Below are 19,698 nucleotides of genomic sequence, written 5' to 3' on the forward strand. Positions count from 1 at the left end.
ATAACATCAGAATAGACTTGTTATTATTCGACCCAGGATTGATGCAGACGTTCAACAGAAATTATTGTACGTCTCTAGTACTATTCCGACGGAACAAGATGGTGAAACGTTTGAAGAATTACACAGAAAATAAAAAACAAAACAGGATATATGTTAAAATACTTATATCTATTTTGACACTGTCCTAGCAAAGATACGAATGTTTTACTACACTACAACTTATATTCTAATAGTAAGCATAATCACAATAAAGTAGACCCAACTCAAGCATGCACATGGATTACGTTAAACCAAACTTATATGATTCTCTACACTTTACAACTGGTAACACCTGAAGAAAAATGAATTATCCTTAAGAATGAAGTCTCTCAGTCAAACTTCGCTGGCCCCGGCATGGCCAGGTGGTCAGGGCGATCGACTTGTAATCTGAGGGTCGCGAGTTCCAATCTCCGTCATACCAACATGTCCACCCTTTCAGCTGTGGGGTTATTATAATATGACGGTCAATCCCACTATTCGTTGGTAAAAGAATAGTCCAAGATTCTTATTCCTCAGTGCTTGACAACGAATGTTACCTGGGAGTCTGGATCTTCTAGGAGGATGGAAATTCAAGATTTTTCTTTCTCAGTGCTTGACAACAAATGTTACTTGAGAATCTGGTTCTTCTAGGAGAACAGACATTCGAGCTTTTTCTTTCTCAGTGCTTGACAACGAATGTTACTTGGGAATCTGGTTCTTCTGGGAGGATGGACATTCAAGATTTTTCTTTCTCAGTGCTTGACAACGAATGTTACTTGGGAATCTGGTTCTTCTAGGAGAACAGACATTCGAGCTTTTTCTTTCTCAGTGCTTGACAACGAATGTTACTTGGGAATCTGGTTCTTCTGGAGGATGGACATTCAAGATTTTTCTTTCTCAGTGCTTGACAACGAATGTTACTTGGGAATCTGGTTCTTCTAGGAGGATGGACATTCAAGATTTTTCTTTCTCGGTGCTTGACAACGAATGTTACTTGGGAATTTGGATCTTCTAAGAGGATGGACATTCAAGATTTTTCTTTCTCAGTGCTTGACAACAAATGTTACTTGGGAATCTGGATCTTCTAGGAGGATGGACATTCAAGATTTTTCTTTCTCAGTGCTTGACAACGAATGTTACTTGAGAATCTGGTTCTTCTAAGAGGATGGACATTCAAGATTTTTCTTTCTCAGTGCTTGACAACGAATGTTACTTGGGAATCTGGTTCTTCTGGGAGGATGGACATTCAAGATTTTTCTTTCTCAGTGCTTGACAACGAATGTTACTTGGGAATCTGGTTCTTCTAGGAGGATGGACATTCAAGATTTTTCTTTCTCAGTGCTTGACAACGAATGTTACTTGGGAATCTGGTTCTTCTAGGAGGATGGACATTCAAGATTTTTCTTTCTCAGTGCTTGACAACGAATGTTACTTGGGAATCTGGTTCTTCTAGGAGAACAGACATTCGAGCTTTTTGTTTCTCAGTGCTTGACAACGAATGCTAATCACCGACTTATTAAACATGTTGATAGCTTCCAGTCAGTAAAATAATCTTAACACAGAACTAATGCAATGTCTTGTACACTAAAATGCTGATTCAATCGTTTGTTTTCAAAACGAGAGTAATCAACATGTACCCCGAATCCTTCTAAGATCTATCTTTTAAACATGTACCACGAATCCTTCTAAGATCTATCTTTTAAACCATTTGATATTGTATTCATCTATTATGGATCTACGAATTTATTTTTTATGTAGTTTTGACTTATATTTCAAACACCAAAAATCCGAGACTATTGGGCAATAATCGCGATATTTACCTGGTAAATGATACCTATTATATATAGCCTTAACCAGTGTGTGTACAGTATCTCTCAACAAGCCATTGTGTTACAAAAGCGAAGAGTTAAAGTAACGCTAAAACACGTTAGTGATAGAAATCACCAGAAAGTTATCAAATTTTGATGATGGCAGACATAATTATTTATTACGACTGATGTTTCACTGTAATTTAAGTTTAGAACACATGTTTGAGTATTATCAAATTCAAATTGATAAGGGCTAAGAAACTTTTAATAAATTACTTTTTTATTGTCACCTTATGTAGTCTAAATAAAATTTATTAACCAGCATAAAATTCATTTTAATAAAACGTATATCGTCGCTATTATCAACCTAAAAACTACAAAATATCTTAACCTTTCTAATTACTACAAAACTTGCTAAGACTGTCAAAAAAAACCCCACAAAAAATAACACATTTTCGTATATTACAAGTAGTAAACACAATAAATATTCCCTAATTTGATTACTAACTGTGTACAAAGAGTTTAGGCTATTTTGTAATTGCACGTTTGGAGGATGTCATGTTTTAAATTATATTAAGCGCATCTTTCCCATTATTTATATATCTACGTATTCGATTAGTTAGAACATTTGAGCATTAGTTTACCACAATATTTACACTAATATTAAGGAAATGATTCGTAGAATAGTTTTAATTCACAACAGCGAAGGCTAACTGTTTCTCTTCATAGGTGAGAAACATTTGAACTAATTAGATCACAAAACATACAATACTGGAATCTTTTGAATTATGTGGAAATTCATAAAACCATGTGAAAACTCCTTGAAAGTCCGAACGAAGGTATAAAACCACGATTATAGAAGCCAAAAATAATATATTGTACACTTTCAAACTTTCTTCACGTTAAAGTAATTCTAAGACATACCAGATGTCTCTTTTTTAAATTATGGAATACCATTAATAATATAAAATATGAATACCTCAAAATAACAAAAATCGTAACTTCTCTCTATAAAAATAAACAACAAAAATGTCGAGCTAAAATTTAAGATAAACTTTTTAAAGTAAAAACTATAAATACAAAAAGAGTAAATATGTAAATACGGTAAAAATATATAAATATAAAAGCATTATGTTAAACCCAGATGCAAAATCACCCAATTACGAAAATAAATAAACTTTCTTAACAAAATAAAACATTAACCACAGTATATTTACTATAATAACATTGTTATTCTTAAATATTTTTATTTCAATGGTAATAAAGTGCTTTTAAAACTTTTCGTTTTTCACAAATTCCATTTTTTTGAATTTCAGTGCTTATTGTTTCTTCGGTGTATTATAATCTTTTTTTATTTAGTTAAAGATAAAGAGTTTTCATAAAAAACATTCTTTCAAATGATTAATGATATATAAACTCTTTCTTTAGACTACTTTAGGCTTAAGCCTTGAATGCATATTAACACTAGCGTTTGTGGAGCAACGTAGATCTAGGCCTAACATCCCCACTATATCAGAAATCTTACCTTTAAAACAATAATTTGAAGTGCTTTTATCACAAATACTAAACTTGTTCAATAATTAAAGTTCGAAACAGTATCTCCTGTAAATGTACTTTGAAAGCTTGATGTCAGTTTAAACTATTTCTCACAAAAGGAATAAGAAAAATGAACAATCTATATTATTCCTACAATCACTACGCACAATGTTTTCATTTCACGCGAACTCTATAAATGTCCAATTCTTTCAGATACATAAAATTTTGAGCCTTTTCTTTTTTAATGATTGTGAATGAAATAATTCCACTCTTGTAGTCTATCATTTAGAATATTGCAAGTTTCAAGTCTAATTGGTCATTACTTTAACAAAGTTTTTAAACATGACAATTAGACCTGGTGCGTGATAAAAACAGTTAAATTATTACGTCTAAGACTCAACAAAAGTGATACATGTGCACCATGTTGACGAAAATTGAGTTGAAAATAAACATTATATCGTCCTCTCAGTTCAAATCACAATTGATTTGAAAGTTTAGTTTCCAACAGAAGATGTTGTAGCAAGAACAAATAGTTAGTGTTATGACGTAGTAATGATACTGGCGGGACTTGCATAAATAAAGGTTGCTGTTGGAACTGAATTTTGCAACTGTGATTGGGAACTGATTTTCATCCCATGCATGTGACAATTTGTGTTGTGAACCGCTTCTCTACCCAACATGGATTTATCTTCGTCCAACCACTTGTCATGCGAGCGCCGCCTAGCGTTCATAAAAAAATTTCCTACGGTGTTTAGTTGCAGTCCAAGCTGTTGAGCTACTGTTATTTGTATTTCTTTAGAAGGGCGTTTGGTTTCTTTAAAAATAGCTTGCAGGGTACGACGCTGGAGATCTGTAAAAACTAAACGGGGTTTCTTGGGGTAGTTGTGGGTTTTCAACTGTTGTTCTTCTTCTTTCCGCTTGCAGGCTGCAAAAAAGTACAATCCTTTTTTTCATTTATGTATACTAGAACTGTACAAATAAGTAATATTATGAATAATTACAAATCAAGTGAATATCTAAGGATATTGAAAGTCATATTCTCAAAACAAAAGAAGTTTCAATTTTAGAGCTTACTGGTTTAGTCACTAAACGATATATTTGTAAATAAAACATTCAAAAATTGAAAGAAACTCATTTGAATATACAACACTGAAAATTTCAAAGAAATCACTTTACTTTTTTGTGTATCAACAATGCATCGTCTACTGGATAGCAATATAAAACCAGTTGTATCCATCTTCGTTTCAAATTTCTGTAGTTATATTAAACTCACATAGAATAAACGTTACAAGAATATTTCTCTCAGGTTTTACCACGTAGGGACTGTCATTTCCCTGCTTAATCATTAATTGTAGAGAAAGTTATGTGTTTTCTTCAAGATACAATAATTATATCAAATGTATACTACTGAATGGAAACATGTTTTCATTATCTACATTTGTGTTGAATAGCAACTGAATAATATATTATTTCGAGAGCTTTAGACATTCAAAGATATCTTACCACCGAGAAAGACGTAGACTAAAGCATATTTATTATTCTAAAGGTTATGGAATTAGTATGTTTCTTATATATATATAATTACTTTATGACGTGCTTTGTAAAATAATTAATGCACTCACAATAAACGTGAAAGAACATTAGTAATTATAAAAATTAATAGCCAGATATGTAATAAAATTTTCGAATATTCCAATATGCACAGTAAAGACAAAGACGCTACTGCATGAAAAATTAAACTAGGCTACGTTCTTGTGTTTTGGTTTTACAACGTAATATTCCTTGAAATAAATTATGAGTCGAACTATTCATTGGGAAGTATATTAAAGAGAAAACATCTTTACATATCTCACAAAGTTCTATTTAAAAGTGATGAAGTATCCTTTCTGAGTATGAGTGGATATATGTTTGTTTATACATTATAACTGAAAGATTCACAAGAAATGTTTCCTTTTGAGAAGAATTTTGTTAGTAAATTTGTTTTACACAATTTATAATAAACTGTAACAGAGATAGTGAACTACTTTATTTCAATGGTTACTTTAACAGAGATAGTGAACTACTTTATTTCAATGGTTACTTTAACAAAGATAGTGAACTACTTTCTTTCAATGGTTACTTTAACAGAGATAGCGAACTACTTTATTTCAATGGTTACTTTAACAGAGATAGTGAACTACTTTGTTTCAATGGTTACTTTAACAGAGATAGTGAACTACTTTGTTTCAATGGTTACTTTAACAGAGATAGTGAACTACTTTATTTCAATGGTTACTTTAACAGAGATAGTGAACTACTTTATTTCAATGGTTACTTTAACAGAGATAGTGAACTACTTTATTTCAATGGTTACTTTAACAGAGATAGTGAACTACTTTATTTCAATGGTTACTTTAACAGAGATAGTGAACTACTTTATTTCAATGGTTACTTTAACAGAGATAGTGAACTACTTTCTTTCAATGGTTACTTTAACAGAGATAGTGAACTACTTTCTTTCAATGATTACTTTAACAGAGATAGTGAACTACTTTATTTCAATGGTTACTTTAACAGAGATAGTGAACTACTTTGTTTCAATGGTTACTTTAACAGAGATAGTGAACTACTTTGTTTCAATGGTTACTTTAACAGAGATAGTGAACTACTTTCTTTCAATGGTTACTTTAACAGAGATAGTGAACTACTTTCTTTCAATGGTTACTTTAACAGAGATAGTGAACTACTTTATTTCAATGGTTACTTTAACAGAGATAGTGAACTACTTTATTTCAATGGTTACTTTAACAGAGATAGTGAACTACTTTGTTTCAATGGTTACTTTAACAGAGATAGTGAACTACTTTATTTCAATGGTTACTTTAACAGAGATAGTGAACTACTTTATTTCAATGGTTACTTTAACAGAGATAGTGAACTACTTTATTTCAATGGTTACTTTAACAGAGATAGTGAACTACTTTATTTCAATGGTTACTTTAACAGAGATAGTGAACTACTTTATTTCAATGGTTACTTTAACAGAGATAGTGAACTACTTTGTTTCAATGGTTACTTTAACAGAGATAGTGAACTACTTTATTTCAATGGTTACTTTAACAGAGATAGTGAACTACTTTATTTCAATGGTTACTTTAACAGAGATAGTGAACTACTTTATTTCAATGGTTACTTTAACAGAGATAGTGAACTACTTTATTTCAATGGTTACTTTAACAGAGATAGTGAACTACTTTATTTCAATGGTTACTTTAACAGAGATAGTGAACTACTTTCTTTCAATGGTTACTTTAACAGAGATAGTGAACTACTTTATTTCAATGGTTACTTTAACAGAGATAGTGAACTACTTTCTTTCAATGGTTACTTTAACAGAGATAGTGAACTACTTTCTTTCAATGGTTACTTTAACAGAGATAGTGAACTACTTTATTTCAATGGTTACTTTAACAGAGATAGTGAACTACTTTCTTTCAATGGTTACTTTAACAGAGATAGTGAACTACTTTGTTTCAATGGTTGCTTTAACAGAGATAGTGAACTACTTTGTTTCAATGGTTACTTTAACAGAGATAGTGAACTACTTTTTTTCAATGGTTACTTTAACAGAGATAGTGAACTACTTTCTTTCAATGGTTACTTTAACAGAGATAGTGAACTACTTTATTTCAATGGTTACTTTAACAGAGATAGTGAACTACTTTATTTCAATGGTTACTTTAACAGAGATAGTGAACTACTTTATTTCAATGGTTACTTTAACAGAGATAGTGAACTACTTTGTTTCAATGGTTACTTTAACAGAGATAGTGAACTACTTTATTTCAATGGTTACTTTAACAGAGATAGTGAACTACTTTGTTTCAATGGTTACTTTAACAGAGATAGTGAACTACTTTGTTTCAATGGTTACTTTAACAGAGATAGTGAACTACTTTGTTTCAATGGTTACTTTAACAGAGATAGTGAACTACTTTATTTCAATGGTTACTTTAACAGAGATAGTGAACTACTTTGTTTCAATGGTTACTTTAACAGAGATAGTGAACTACTTTGTTTCAATGGTTACTTTAACAGAGATAGTGAACTACTTTGTTTCAATGGTTACTTTAACAGAGATAGTGAACTACTTTGTTTCAATGGTTACTTTAACAGAGATAGTGAACTACTTTATTTCAATGGTTACTTTAACAGAGATAGTGAACTACTTTATTTCAATGGTTACTTTAACAGAGATAGTGAACTACTTTGTTTCAATGGTTACTTTAACAGAGATAGTGAACTACTTTGTTTCAATGGTTACTTTAACAGAGATAGTGAACTACTTTGTTTCAATGGTTACTTTAACAGAGATAGTGAACTACTTTGTTTCAATGGTTACTTTAACAGAGATAGTGAACTACTTTATTTCAATGGTTACTTTAACAGAGATAGTGAACTACTTTCTTTCAATGGTTACTTTAACAGAGATAGTGAACTACTTTCTTTCAATGGTTACTTTAACAGAGATAGTGAACTACTTTGCTTCAATGGTTACTTTAACAGAGATAGTGAACTACTTTCTTTCAATGGTTACTTTAACAGAGATAGTGAACTACTTTCTTTCAATGGTTACTTTAACAGAGATAGTGAACTACTTTGTTTCAATGGTTACTTTAACAGAGATAGTGAACTACTTTGTTTCAATGGTTACTTTAACAGAGATAGTGAACTACTTTCTTTCAATGGTTACTTTAAATTTGAAAGACGAGGTTTTTGATTATCTTATAATAACAGAGTAGTTTGAATTTCACGCAAAGCTACACGAGGGCTATCTGCGTTAGTCGTCCGTAATTTAGCAGCATAATGCTAAAGGGAAAGCAGCTAGTCATCACCACCCACCACCAACTCTTGGGCTACTCTTTTACCAACGAATAGGGGGACTGACCGTCACATTATATAGGCCCCAGGGCTGAAAGAGCTAGCGTGTTTGGTATGATGGGGATTCGAACTCGCGACCCTCATATTGCGAGTCGAGTGCCTCAACCACCGGGCCAAATAACAGAGAATGTTTACAAAACACACAACATAAAGTAGATGTAGGATATTTCTCTTGAATGCCAATTAAGGAAAACTCTATTTATACTCCACCTAAATAACTGTAACAAAACTTCTGGAATCTTTGACTCCTTTCTAAATCGCAATACGATACGGCTTTAGAGTCAGATGAGTTCTGTATTCAACAAAACGCGTCGTCGATAATGGAAAACGCGAAAATTGTGTAGTTCGAATACTATGACTATATACTCTTCCAATTGTCAAAAAACTCCTAAGGAACTAAACGAATCACGTAGTTTTTGAAATATCACAGGTCTTATATTATTGACAAGTACAATTAGTTACAAAGACATTCTAAAAAACAAATGGATCTCTGTAACCATAAGGGAAAACTAACATTGTTTTCTTGTACTGTCATATTAAAATTCAATTTAAAGAGTCCCCAGTAGTTACTGTAACATGTAACGTAACACACTGTCTCCACTCTTATATAACGCACTAAGACTGTCGTATAAGTGACAGTTTGGCTTTGGTTTCCTCTCTTTTAATAAATAGAAACTATTAATTATACGTAAATATATATTTCGGAGGACAGTTTAACCACAGCCATACAGCTAGCCTGTGAAAACAACTCATACAGCTAGCCTGTGAAAACAACTCATACAGCTAGCCTGTGAAAACAACTCATACAGCTAGCTTATAAAACATCTCGTACAGCTAGCTTATAAAACATATCATACAGCTAGCTTATAAAACATCTCGTACAGTTAATTTATATAACATCTCATACAGCTAGCTTATAAAACATCTCGTACAGCTAGCTTATAAAACATCTCATACAGCTAGCTTATAAAACATCTCGTACAGCTAGCTTATAAAACATCTCATACAGCTAGCTTATAAAACATCTCATACAGCTAGCTTATAAAACATCTCGTACAGTTAATTTATAAAACATCTCATACAGCTAGCTTATAAAACATCTCGTACAGCTAGCTTATAAAACATCTCATACAGCTAGCTTATAAAACATCTCATACAGTTAATTTATAAAACATCTCATACAGCTAGCTTATAAAACATCTCATACTGTTAATTTATAAAACATCTCATACAGCTAGCTTATAAAACATCTCGTACAGCTAGCTTATAAAACATCTCATACAGCTAGCTTATAAAACATCTCATACAGTTAATTTATAAAACATCTCATACAGCTAGCTTATAAAACATCTCATACAGCTAGCTTATAAAACATCTCATACAGCTAGCTTATAAAACATCTCATACAGCTAGCTTATAAAACATCTCGTACAGCTAGTTTATAAAACATCTCGTACAGCTAGCTTATAAAACATCGCATACAGTTAGCTTATAAAACATCTCATACAGCTAGCTTATAAAACATCTCATACACTAGCTAGCTTAGCTTATAAAACATCTCATCACATACAGCTAGCTTATAAAACATCTCATACAGCTAGCTTATAAAACATCTCATACAGCTAGCTTATAAAACATCTCATACAGCTAGCTTATAAAACATCTCATACAGCTAGCTTATAAAACATCTCATACAGCTAGCTTATAAAACATCTCATACAGCTAGCTTATAAAAAAACATCTCATCTCATACAGCTAGCTTATAAAACATCTCATACAGCTAGCTTATAAAACATCTCATACAGCTAGCTTATAAAACATCTCATACAGCTAGCTTATAAAACATCTCATACAGTTAATTTATAAAACATCTCATACAGCTAGCTTATAAAACATCGCATACAGCTAGCTTATAAAACATCTAGCTTATAAAACATCTCAGCTAGCTTATAAAACATCTCATACAGCTAGCTTATAAAACATCTCATACAGCTAGCTTATAAAACATCTCATACAGCTAGCTTATAAAACATCTCATACAGCTAGCTTATAAAACATCTCATACAGCTAGCTTATAAAACATCTCATACAGCTAGCTTATAAAACATCTCATACAGCTAGCTTATAAAACATCTCATACAGCTAGCTTATAAAACATCTCATACAGCTAGCTTATACAGCTAGCTTATAAAACATCTCATACAGCTAGCTTATAAAACATCTCATACAGCTAGCTTATAAAACATCTCATACAGCTAGCTTATAAAACATCTCATACAGCTAGCTTATAAAACATCTCATACAGCTAGCTTATAAAACATCTCATACAGCTAGCTTATAAAACATCTCATACAGCTAGCTTATAAAACATCTCATACAGCTAGCTTATAAAACATCTCATACAGCTAGCTTATAAAACATCTCATACAGCTAGCTTATAAAACATCTCATACAGCTAGCTTATAAAACATCTCATACAGCTAGCTTATAAAACATCTCATACAGCTAGCTTATAAAATCATCTCAGCTAGCTTATAAAACATCTCATACAGCTAGCTTATAAAACATCTCATACAGCTAGCTTATAAAACATCTCATACAGCTAGCTTATAAAACATCTCATACAGCTAGCTTATAAAACATCTCACACAGCTAGCTTATAAAACATCTCATACAGCTAGCTTATAAAACATCTCATACAGCTAGCTTATAAAACATCTCATACAGCTAGCTTATAAAACATCTCATACAGCTAGCTTATAAAACATCTCATACAGCTAGCTTATAAAACATCTCATACAGCTAGCTTATAAAACATCTCATCTCACAGCTAGCTTATAAAACATCTCTTAGCTTATAAAACATCTCATACAGCTAGCTTATAAAACATCTCATACAGCTAGCTTATAAAACATCTCATACAGCTAGCTTATAAAACATCTCATACAGCTAGCTTATAAAACATCTCATACAGCTAGCTTATCATCTCATACAGCTAGCTTATAAAACATCTCATACAGCTAGCTTATAAAACATCTCATACAGCTAGCTTATAAAACATCTCATACAGCTAGCTTATAAAACATCTCATACAGCTAGCTTATAAACATCTCATACAGCTAGCTTATAAAACATCTCATACAGCTAGCTTATAAAACATCTCACACAGCTAGCTTATAAAACATCTCATACAGCTAGCTTATAAAGCTAGCATCTCATACAGCTAGCTTATAAAACATCTCATACAGCTAGCTTATAAAAAACATCTCACACAGCTAGCTTATAAAACATCTCATACAGCTAGCTTATAAAACATCTCATACAGCTAGCTTATAAAACATCTCATACAGCTAGCTTATAAAACATCTCATACAGCTAGCTAAAACATCTCATACAGCTAGCTTATAAAACATCTCATACAGCTAGCTTATAAAACATCTCATACAGCTAGCTTATAAAACATCTCATACAGCTAGCTTATAAAACATCTCATACAGCTAGCTTATAAAACATCTCATACAGCTAGCTTATAAAACATCTCATACAGCTAGCTTATAAAACATCTCATACAGCTAGCTTATAAAACATCTCATACAGCTAGCTTATAAAACATCTCATACAGCTAGCTTATAAAACATCTCATACAGCTAGCATACAGCTAGCTTATAAAACATCTCATACAGCTAGCTTATAAAACATCTCATACAGCTAGCTTATAAAACATCTCATACAGTTAATTTATAAAACATCTCATACAGCTAGCTTATAAAACATCTCATACAGCTAGCTTATAAAACATCTCATACAGCTAGCTTATAAAACATCTCATACAGCTAGCTTATAAAACATCTCATACAGCTAGCTTATAAAACATCTCATACAGCTAGCTTATAAAACATCTCATACAGCTAGCTTATAAAACATCTCATACAGCTAGCTTATAAAACATCTCATACAGCTAGCTTATAAACATCTCATACAGCTAGCTTATAAAACATCTCAGCTAGCTTATAAAACATCTCACACGCTAGCTTATAAAACATCTCACACAGCTAGCTTATAAAACATCTCATACAGCTAGCTTATAAAACATCTCGTACAGCTAGCTTATAAAACATCTCATACAGCTAGCTTATAAATCATCTCATACAGCTAGCTTATAAAACATCTCATACAGCTAGCTTATAAAACATCTCATACAGCTAGCTTATAAAACATCTCATACAGCTAGCATATAATCATCTCATACAGCTAGCTTATAAAACATCTCACACACTAGCTTATAAAACATCTCACACACTAGCTTATAAAACATCTCATACAGCTAGCTTATAAAAGATCTCATACAGCTAGCTTATAAATCATCTCATACAGCTAGCTTATAAAACATCTCATACAGCTAGCTTATAAAACATCTCACACACTAGCTTATAAAACATCTCATACAGCTAGCTTATAAAACATCTTATACAGCTAGCTTATAAAACATCTCGTACAGCTAGCTTATAAAACATCTCGTACAGCTAGCTTATAAAAACATCTCATACAGCTAGCTTATAAAACATCTCATACAGCTAGCTTATAAAACATCTCGTACAGTTAATTTATAAAAAAAAAAACATCTCATACAGCTAGCTTATAAAACATCTCGTACAGTTAATTTATAAAAACATCTCGTAAAATTAATTTATAAAAAAACATCTCGTACAGTTAATTTATTAAAAAAATCTCATATAGTTAATGTATAAAAATCAGTTCTTACATATTATAAAAAAAATCTCATGTAGTTAACCTGTAAACACCATTTCGTACAACAAACGTATAAAAAGGAACCTCCAAGACTTTAATTTGAAAGAGTGTCAGAACCGATACGTTATATGACTGTTGAATATGGAGTGAGTGAGCTAGTAAAACAGATCTAGAAATGTTAAGTTATATAAATACATAAATTAGTGGAAAACAATCACTCTGTTTCAAAGAGAGAGAAAAGAAAAACGCAAGTTACTATCAGGATATACTGTGCACTTTGTAACGCCACTACCACACTCCTTGTGGCTTCATAGGCTTGACTTTATGACTAAAAAAACATTGAGTTTCAATGCTATTGATGAGTACAGCGCAGACAGCTCGTTGTGTATCTTTGCACTTAAACATGAAAGAAATAAGTTTCAAAGACTTCATACCGATACATACATGTGTACATCACATCACATACACATGGATTTTACATCCATTCCACGTGGTATAAAAGTATGTTTCAAATCAACAAGCACTATCATTATTCCTAACGCAGTTTTAGCCCTAAATCCCCTAACACCTAATAAGATCGGCCTATCTGGTATGTTTAAGTTAAGCCTATAAGGTTTCTTGTTTGTGTGTGAAATTACGACCTCTAAAAAATGCAAACACGTCTTTTGATTTATTTATAGACTTGTTTTTAAATCTCTCGGAATTACTTTTCATTTTCTACAAGCATGGAATAAGTACTATATTTTACCTGTTTTTATTAAAAATGTGTTCATATGTACTTCATTTCAATCATAAGTCCTAAGGGATGGAAGAAAATATTTTTATATAATAAAAAAAAAGATCGTAACATTTCGATGTTCACTCAATCACAAACATAAATTACAGAAAGTATATTTGAATAGGAAATGATGAATATATTAAACGATATAAAGTGGATATAAAAACAAGAGTTGATTGCATACAAATAATGTATTTAATACAAGAACTTGAGTAGATAATGACAATGAAAAGTCATTTAAACACAGCGTTTTTTTAAACAATGTCTGCTAATTTACAGAGTGGTGCAATAGGTATAAGACATTGGTAAAAGTAGGGGAAACAGATGGCCAGGATCTTCTAAAAGGCCTTTGTAAAACATTAGTTTAGAAAAGGATAGATTTGCTGACAGTAATAAGTTGCCAGCGTGGAGGCGGGGTACTTAGGGAAATAGACAAATTTATGACATGGCTCGAATAGCTCTGTGATATAGCATAGAGGGTGGTTCTCGTGCGCGTGCCATTTCGCAGCCAAAGCATAGAGGAGTTAACCATGGGAACTGAACCACCTGCACTGTGCACTGCGTGACGAGCGCAAGCTAATCTCGTGAATGATAAAGATGATGGTTGTGCCACTGTCCTACTCCTTATCTCTTTTAAGGGGAAGTTCAAACTAGTCTAACTGTAAGATAATCAGTTAATATTAATACCACTAGAACTGTTGACAAAGTCTGTCCTGTTTGTTTTTTTTAAATTTGACGCAAAGCAACACGAGAGTTATCTGCGCTAGCCGTCCCTAATTTAGTAGTTTAAGACCACCCACCGTCAAATCTTGGGCTACTCTTTTGCTGAAGAATGGTGCGATTAACCATACATTATAACGCCCCCCCACGGGTGAAAGGGCGAGCATGTTTGGCGCGACTCGGGCGCGAACCCGCGACCCTCAGATTACGAAACGCACGCCTTAACGCACTAGGCCGAGTCGAACGCTTTAACCACCTGGCCATGGCAGACTGTATTGACAAACTTTCAAAGAAATTTAAAGCTAAAAGAAAGTGCGAAATGGAGTCGAAAACCAGATGTTAAATGCCATTTTGTGTTGAATGTATGCAAATCATACGTTACTTGGCTTAACTAGTTTGTCATGTCATTCATATTAGTTTATAAACTAATTCAAACAATGTTTTAATTTTAATCTATATCAAACTCCTTTTAAAACAGTAGAAGTAATCTTCCAAACTAAGATTATAAATAGGGCATTGAATAATTTATTTCCTTGAAACTGTTTAATATTTACATTTCGATTATTTGAAATTTAAAAAAAGTATTTCATTCAAACTAAGCCTTGGGCTCAAACTACATATTACAACTCATTATCCTGAAGCTGCAAAATGGCTCACTCGGTGCCGTCAAGTTAAACACTTTGTACGTTATGTTTTCAACACACACAAACAACCATACTCTCGAATCGTATTTCACCCGGTTCTACAACAGTAGTGCGTGTCTTTGGGTTGCGCGGGCCTAACCAAGATTGGGTAGGAGAAGAGACGTCTTACCTTCTTATCAAGGGAAATTCATTTGAATATTTCGTTTAAACGTTAATTAGTAATGATGCTTCAAAATAACAAGAAATAATAATAAATTAGATGTAGACTTATAATGCACTGCATTCTTTAGCCTAAAAACATAGGATTCAAAGGGTACGAGGATATTTAGTAGGAAAATAAAGACCATCACACTGACTTGAGTGACGATTTGAGAAATGGTAAGTTAGTTACTGAAATCAAATGTGTTTGGTAAGACATTTTGGAAATATATTATAATAATATCCATTTCATTTCAACGTATGTAAACAAAAGGCGGATATAAACACACTTTAGGAGACATCGTTTATAACAATACATTAAAGGCTTAAAGTTTTTGAAAACTGTCTAACGTTAATTTGTTTGTTTGTTTGTTTGGGAATTTCGCACAAAGCTACTCGAGGGCTATCTGTGCTAGCCGTCCCTAATTTAGCAGTGTAAGACTAGAGGGAAGGCAGCTAGTCATCACCACCCACCGCCAACTCTTGGGCTACTCTTTTACCAACGAATAGTGGGATTGACCGTCACATTACACACCCCCACGGCTGGGAGGGCGAGCATGTTTAGCGCGACGAGGGCGCGAACCCGCGACCCTCGGATTACGAGTCGCACGCCTTACGCGCTTGGCCATGCCAGGCCGTCTAACGTTAAAGTTGTAAGATAACATTAAGTTTACTTGTTTTAGCATTAAGTATGGTTAAGTTTAGCCCAAACTAAAGTAAAGAAACGTACACAAACTACAGTATTAATTTATTTCTCGATAAAGATAGAACAGTTATAAAACGCTTTAGACTGAGAAATGATGTTCCTGTGATTTTCCTATTAATATTTTAAGATAGTTTACAGGAACATCCACAGAAAACGTTATTAAAATTTATGAACATTATGTTGGACTAGTAGTAAAATATACATGATCAACATGTTTTAATGTAGCGAAACAGATCTTAAGAAATCGAAAATAATATCCACTACAACATTCACTCCAGCTTTCAGAGCACCGATATCCACTACAACATTCACTGCAGCTTTCAGAGCACCGATATCCACCACAACATTCACTACAGCTTTCAGAGCACCGATATCCACCACAACATTCACTCCAGCTTTCAGAGCACCAATACCCATCACAACATTCACTACAGCTATCAGAACACCAATACCCATCACAGCATTCACTACAGCTTTCAGAGCACCAATACCCATCACAACATTCACTACAGCTTTCAGAGCACCGATATCCACCACAACATTCACTACAGCTTTCAGAGCACCGATATCCACCACAACATTCACTACAGCTATCAGAGCACCGATATCCACCACAACATTCACTCCAGCTTTCAGAGCACCGATATCCACTACAACATTCACTCCAGCTTTCAGAGCACCAATACCCATCACAATATTCACTACAGCTTTCAGAACACCAATACCCATCACAACATTCACTACAGCTTTCAGAGCACCAATACCCATCACAACATTCACTACAGCTTTCAGAACACCAATACCCATCACAACATTCACTCCAGCTTTCAGAACACCAATACCCATCACAACATTCACTACAGCTTTCAGAGCACCAATACCCATCACAACATTCACTACAGCTTTCAGAACACCAATATCCACCACAACATTCACTACAGCTTTCAGAACACCAATACCCATCACAACATTCACTACAGCTTTCAGAGCACCGATATCCACCACAACATTCACTACAGCTTTCAGAGCACCGATATCTGCCACAACATTCACTACAGCTTTCAGAGCACCGATATCCACCACAACATTCACTACAGCTTTCAGAGCACCGATATCCACCACAACATTCACTCCAGCTTTCAGAGCACCGATATCCACTACAACATTCACTCCAGCTTTCAGAGCACCAATACCCATCACAACATTCACTACAGCTTTCAGAACACCAATACCCATCACAACATTCACTACAGCTTTCAGAGCACCAATACCCATCACAACATTCACTACAGCTTTCAGAACACCAATACCCATCACAACATTCACTCCAGCTTTCAGAACACCAATACCCATCACAACATTCACTACAGCTTTCAGAGCACCAATACTCATCACAACATTCACTAGAGCTTTCAGAACACCAATATCCACCACAACATTCACTACAGCTTTCAGAACACCAATACCCATCACAACATTCACTACAGCTTTCAGAGCACCGATATCCACCACAACATTCACTACAGCTTTCAGAGCACCGATATCCACCACAACATTCACTACAGCTTTCAGAGCACCGATATCCACTACAACATTCACTCCAGCTTTCAGAGCACCAATACCCATCGCAACATTCACTACAGCTTTCAGAACACCAATATCCACCACAACATTCACTACAGCTTTCGGAACACCGATATCCACCACAACATTCACTACAGCTTTCGGAACACCAATATCCACAAACTCAACATCTCTACAAAATTATACAAACCGATTTCCACCAAAAGACAGATTACTAGACTGCTCTTTCCACTGCTTTCATACAAGTGTGTCCAAAAAGGATTTTTAACAGAAACGCTGTACCATACTTGATGATGATAGGTTCACCGCTAGGTTCCTCTCACCATTAAATGTTTGTTTGTTTGTTTGTTTTAAGAATTTCGCGCATAGCTACACGAGGGATATCTGCGTTAGCCGTCCCTAATTTAGCAGTGTAAGACTAGAAGGAAGGCAGCTAGTCATCACCACCAACCGCCAACTCTTGGGCAGCTCTTTTACCAACGAATAGTGGGATTGACCATCACATAATAATGCCCCCACGGCTAAAAGGGCGAGCATTTTTGGGGTGACGAAGTTTCGAATCCGCGGCCCTCAGATTACGAGTCGCACGCCTTAACACGCTTGGCCATGCCGGGCCCTAACGCACCATATTATATGTACTTATATTGTCTGTGGAATTACTGAATAAAATGTTAATAAATGCCTCAACGTACCTAGCCATGCCGGATTCTCACCATTAAAGTTCTACTTTAAAATTAAGACCACCTTCACTAGACATTAAACTTAATGAGAAATACCAAGATTAAGATAGCACTTGATGTATTTCAAAAAGGGTATTTATATGTAAATACCTGTTGGTGTTTATAACAAGTGTGATTTAATATCGAAACTGTGATCATATACGACCAAATAAAGCAAAATGCTACATTAGGAACTGTTTATTAGTGTGTTGACCAAATTAAGAGAACAATAAAAATTATACTAAATGATACCAGCATTATATTCAAGGACACGACCTTGAAAAGTAGAAGTTAACTAAATCAGTATTTTGTGTTAGATGACATAAGAACCATTTGACAGTTGTTGTTTTATTAATAGTTCAGTAAGAAGGAACTGGTGGAAAGTGTACTTGACCTGAACACCCAACACCAAAAGCGAAGTCAAGTCCTATTTTAGCCGCATATTTTTTTAATCATACCTTCACCTAAGGTGTTTTTAATTAGATGCAAAATCGTTCACACTGGATGAGACACAATCACCCTTTTCTTCATGTTACAATCTACACCCTAGAGGTTGACAATGACCATCCACAGGAGATAACACAACCTATCGGAAATAGTGTGAAACTAGTAATAATTTTAGTATTTATGAAGATTTCTGAAAAACGTATGTTTGGACGTTGCTGGTTTGACTGCTAGGGATATATCAATATAAATATAACTCCAACTTTGTATCTGATGAGAATCAATATTTCTATAACAATTAGTTTTTGAATGTTCACACGTAACGTAAAACTTAAGAAGTAAGTCTTACAAAGCATGCTTCTTTTAAATAAATTCTACTGAAGTATTTATATTATTGCTAGATCCCGCTTGCTCAGCGGTATGTCTGCGGACTTACAACGCTAAAAACCGGGTTGTGTAGCTTTGTGCTTAATTCAAAACAACAACAATTTTATTATTGCTTGTCCGAAAATATATTTGAATAAATGTTCACTAGATGGCAGTACATCCATACAATGGAAATATGTTTTCAGTGATGTCGGGAAAACCCACTTGTAGAGAAATATATATAAAAAAACGGCTCTTTCTTTCTTTGTGAACCTGACGATGACCGAAGAAGGTCGAAACGTTGTTCGCTTCTCTACGTAAAATATTTTCTCAACCCAAACGAGCCGTTTTTACATATATATATTGGAAATATGTTTTCTTTATGCTACTTGTTTGGCGGAATACAAATGTTACTAAACACAAACATAGAATGGTGACAAATGAACACATTGGTCTTTACTTCAAACAGTTAGAAGTTTGAATGAACCCTAAAGCGAATAAATACAGA

The 19,698-nt window shown here is 33.8% G+C and overlaps 1 protein-coding gene across 1 annotated transcript in view; it reads right to left on the reverse strand.

Moving 5' to 3' along the window:
* Nucleotides 1–3,251: 3,251 nt before the first annotated feature.
* Nucleotides 3,252–19,698, reverse strand: part of LOC143231960 (one cut domain family member 2-like) — a 205,901-nt gene continuing 189,454 nt past the window's right edge. The window contains exon 2 of the mRNA XM_076466858.1: nt 3,252–4,287. Within this exon, the coding sequence (XP_076322973.1) occupies nt 3,902–4,287 (386 nt within the window). The 3' untranslated portion in view covers nt 3,252–3,901. The remainder of the gene's footprint in view (nt 4,288–19,698) is intronic.

Source organism: Tachypleus tridentatus, chromosome 1 (genome assembly GCF_004210375.1).
Source record: "Tachypleus tridentatus isolate NWPU-2018 chromosome 1, ASM421037v1, whole genome shotgun sequence".
Taxonomy (NCBI): Eukaryota; Metazoa; Arthropoda; class Merostomata; order Xiphosura; family Limulidae; genus Tachypleus; species Tachypleus tridentatus.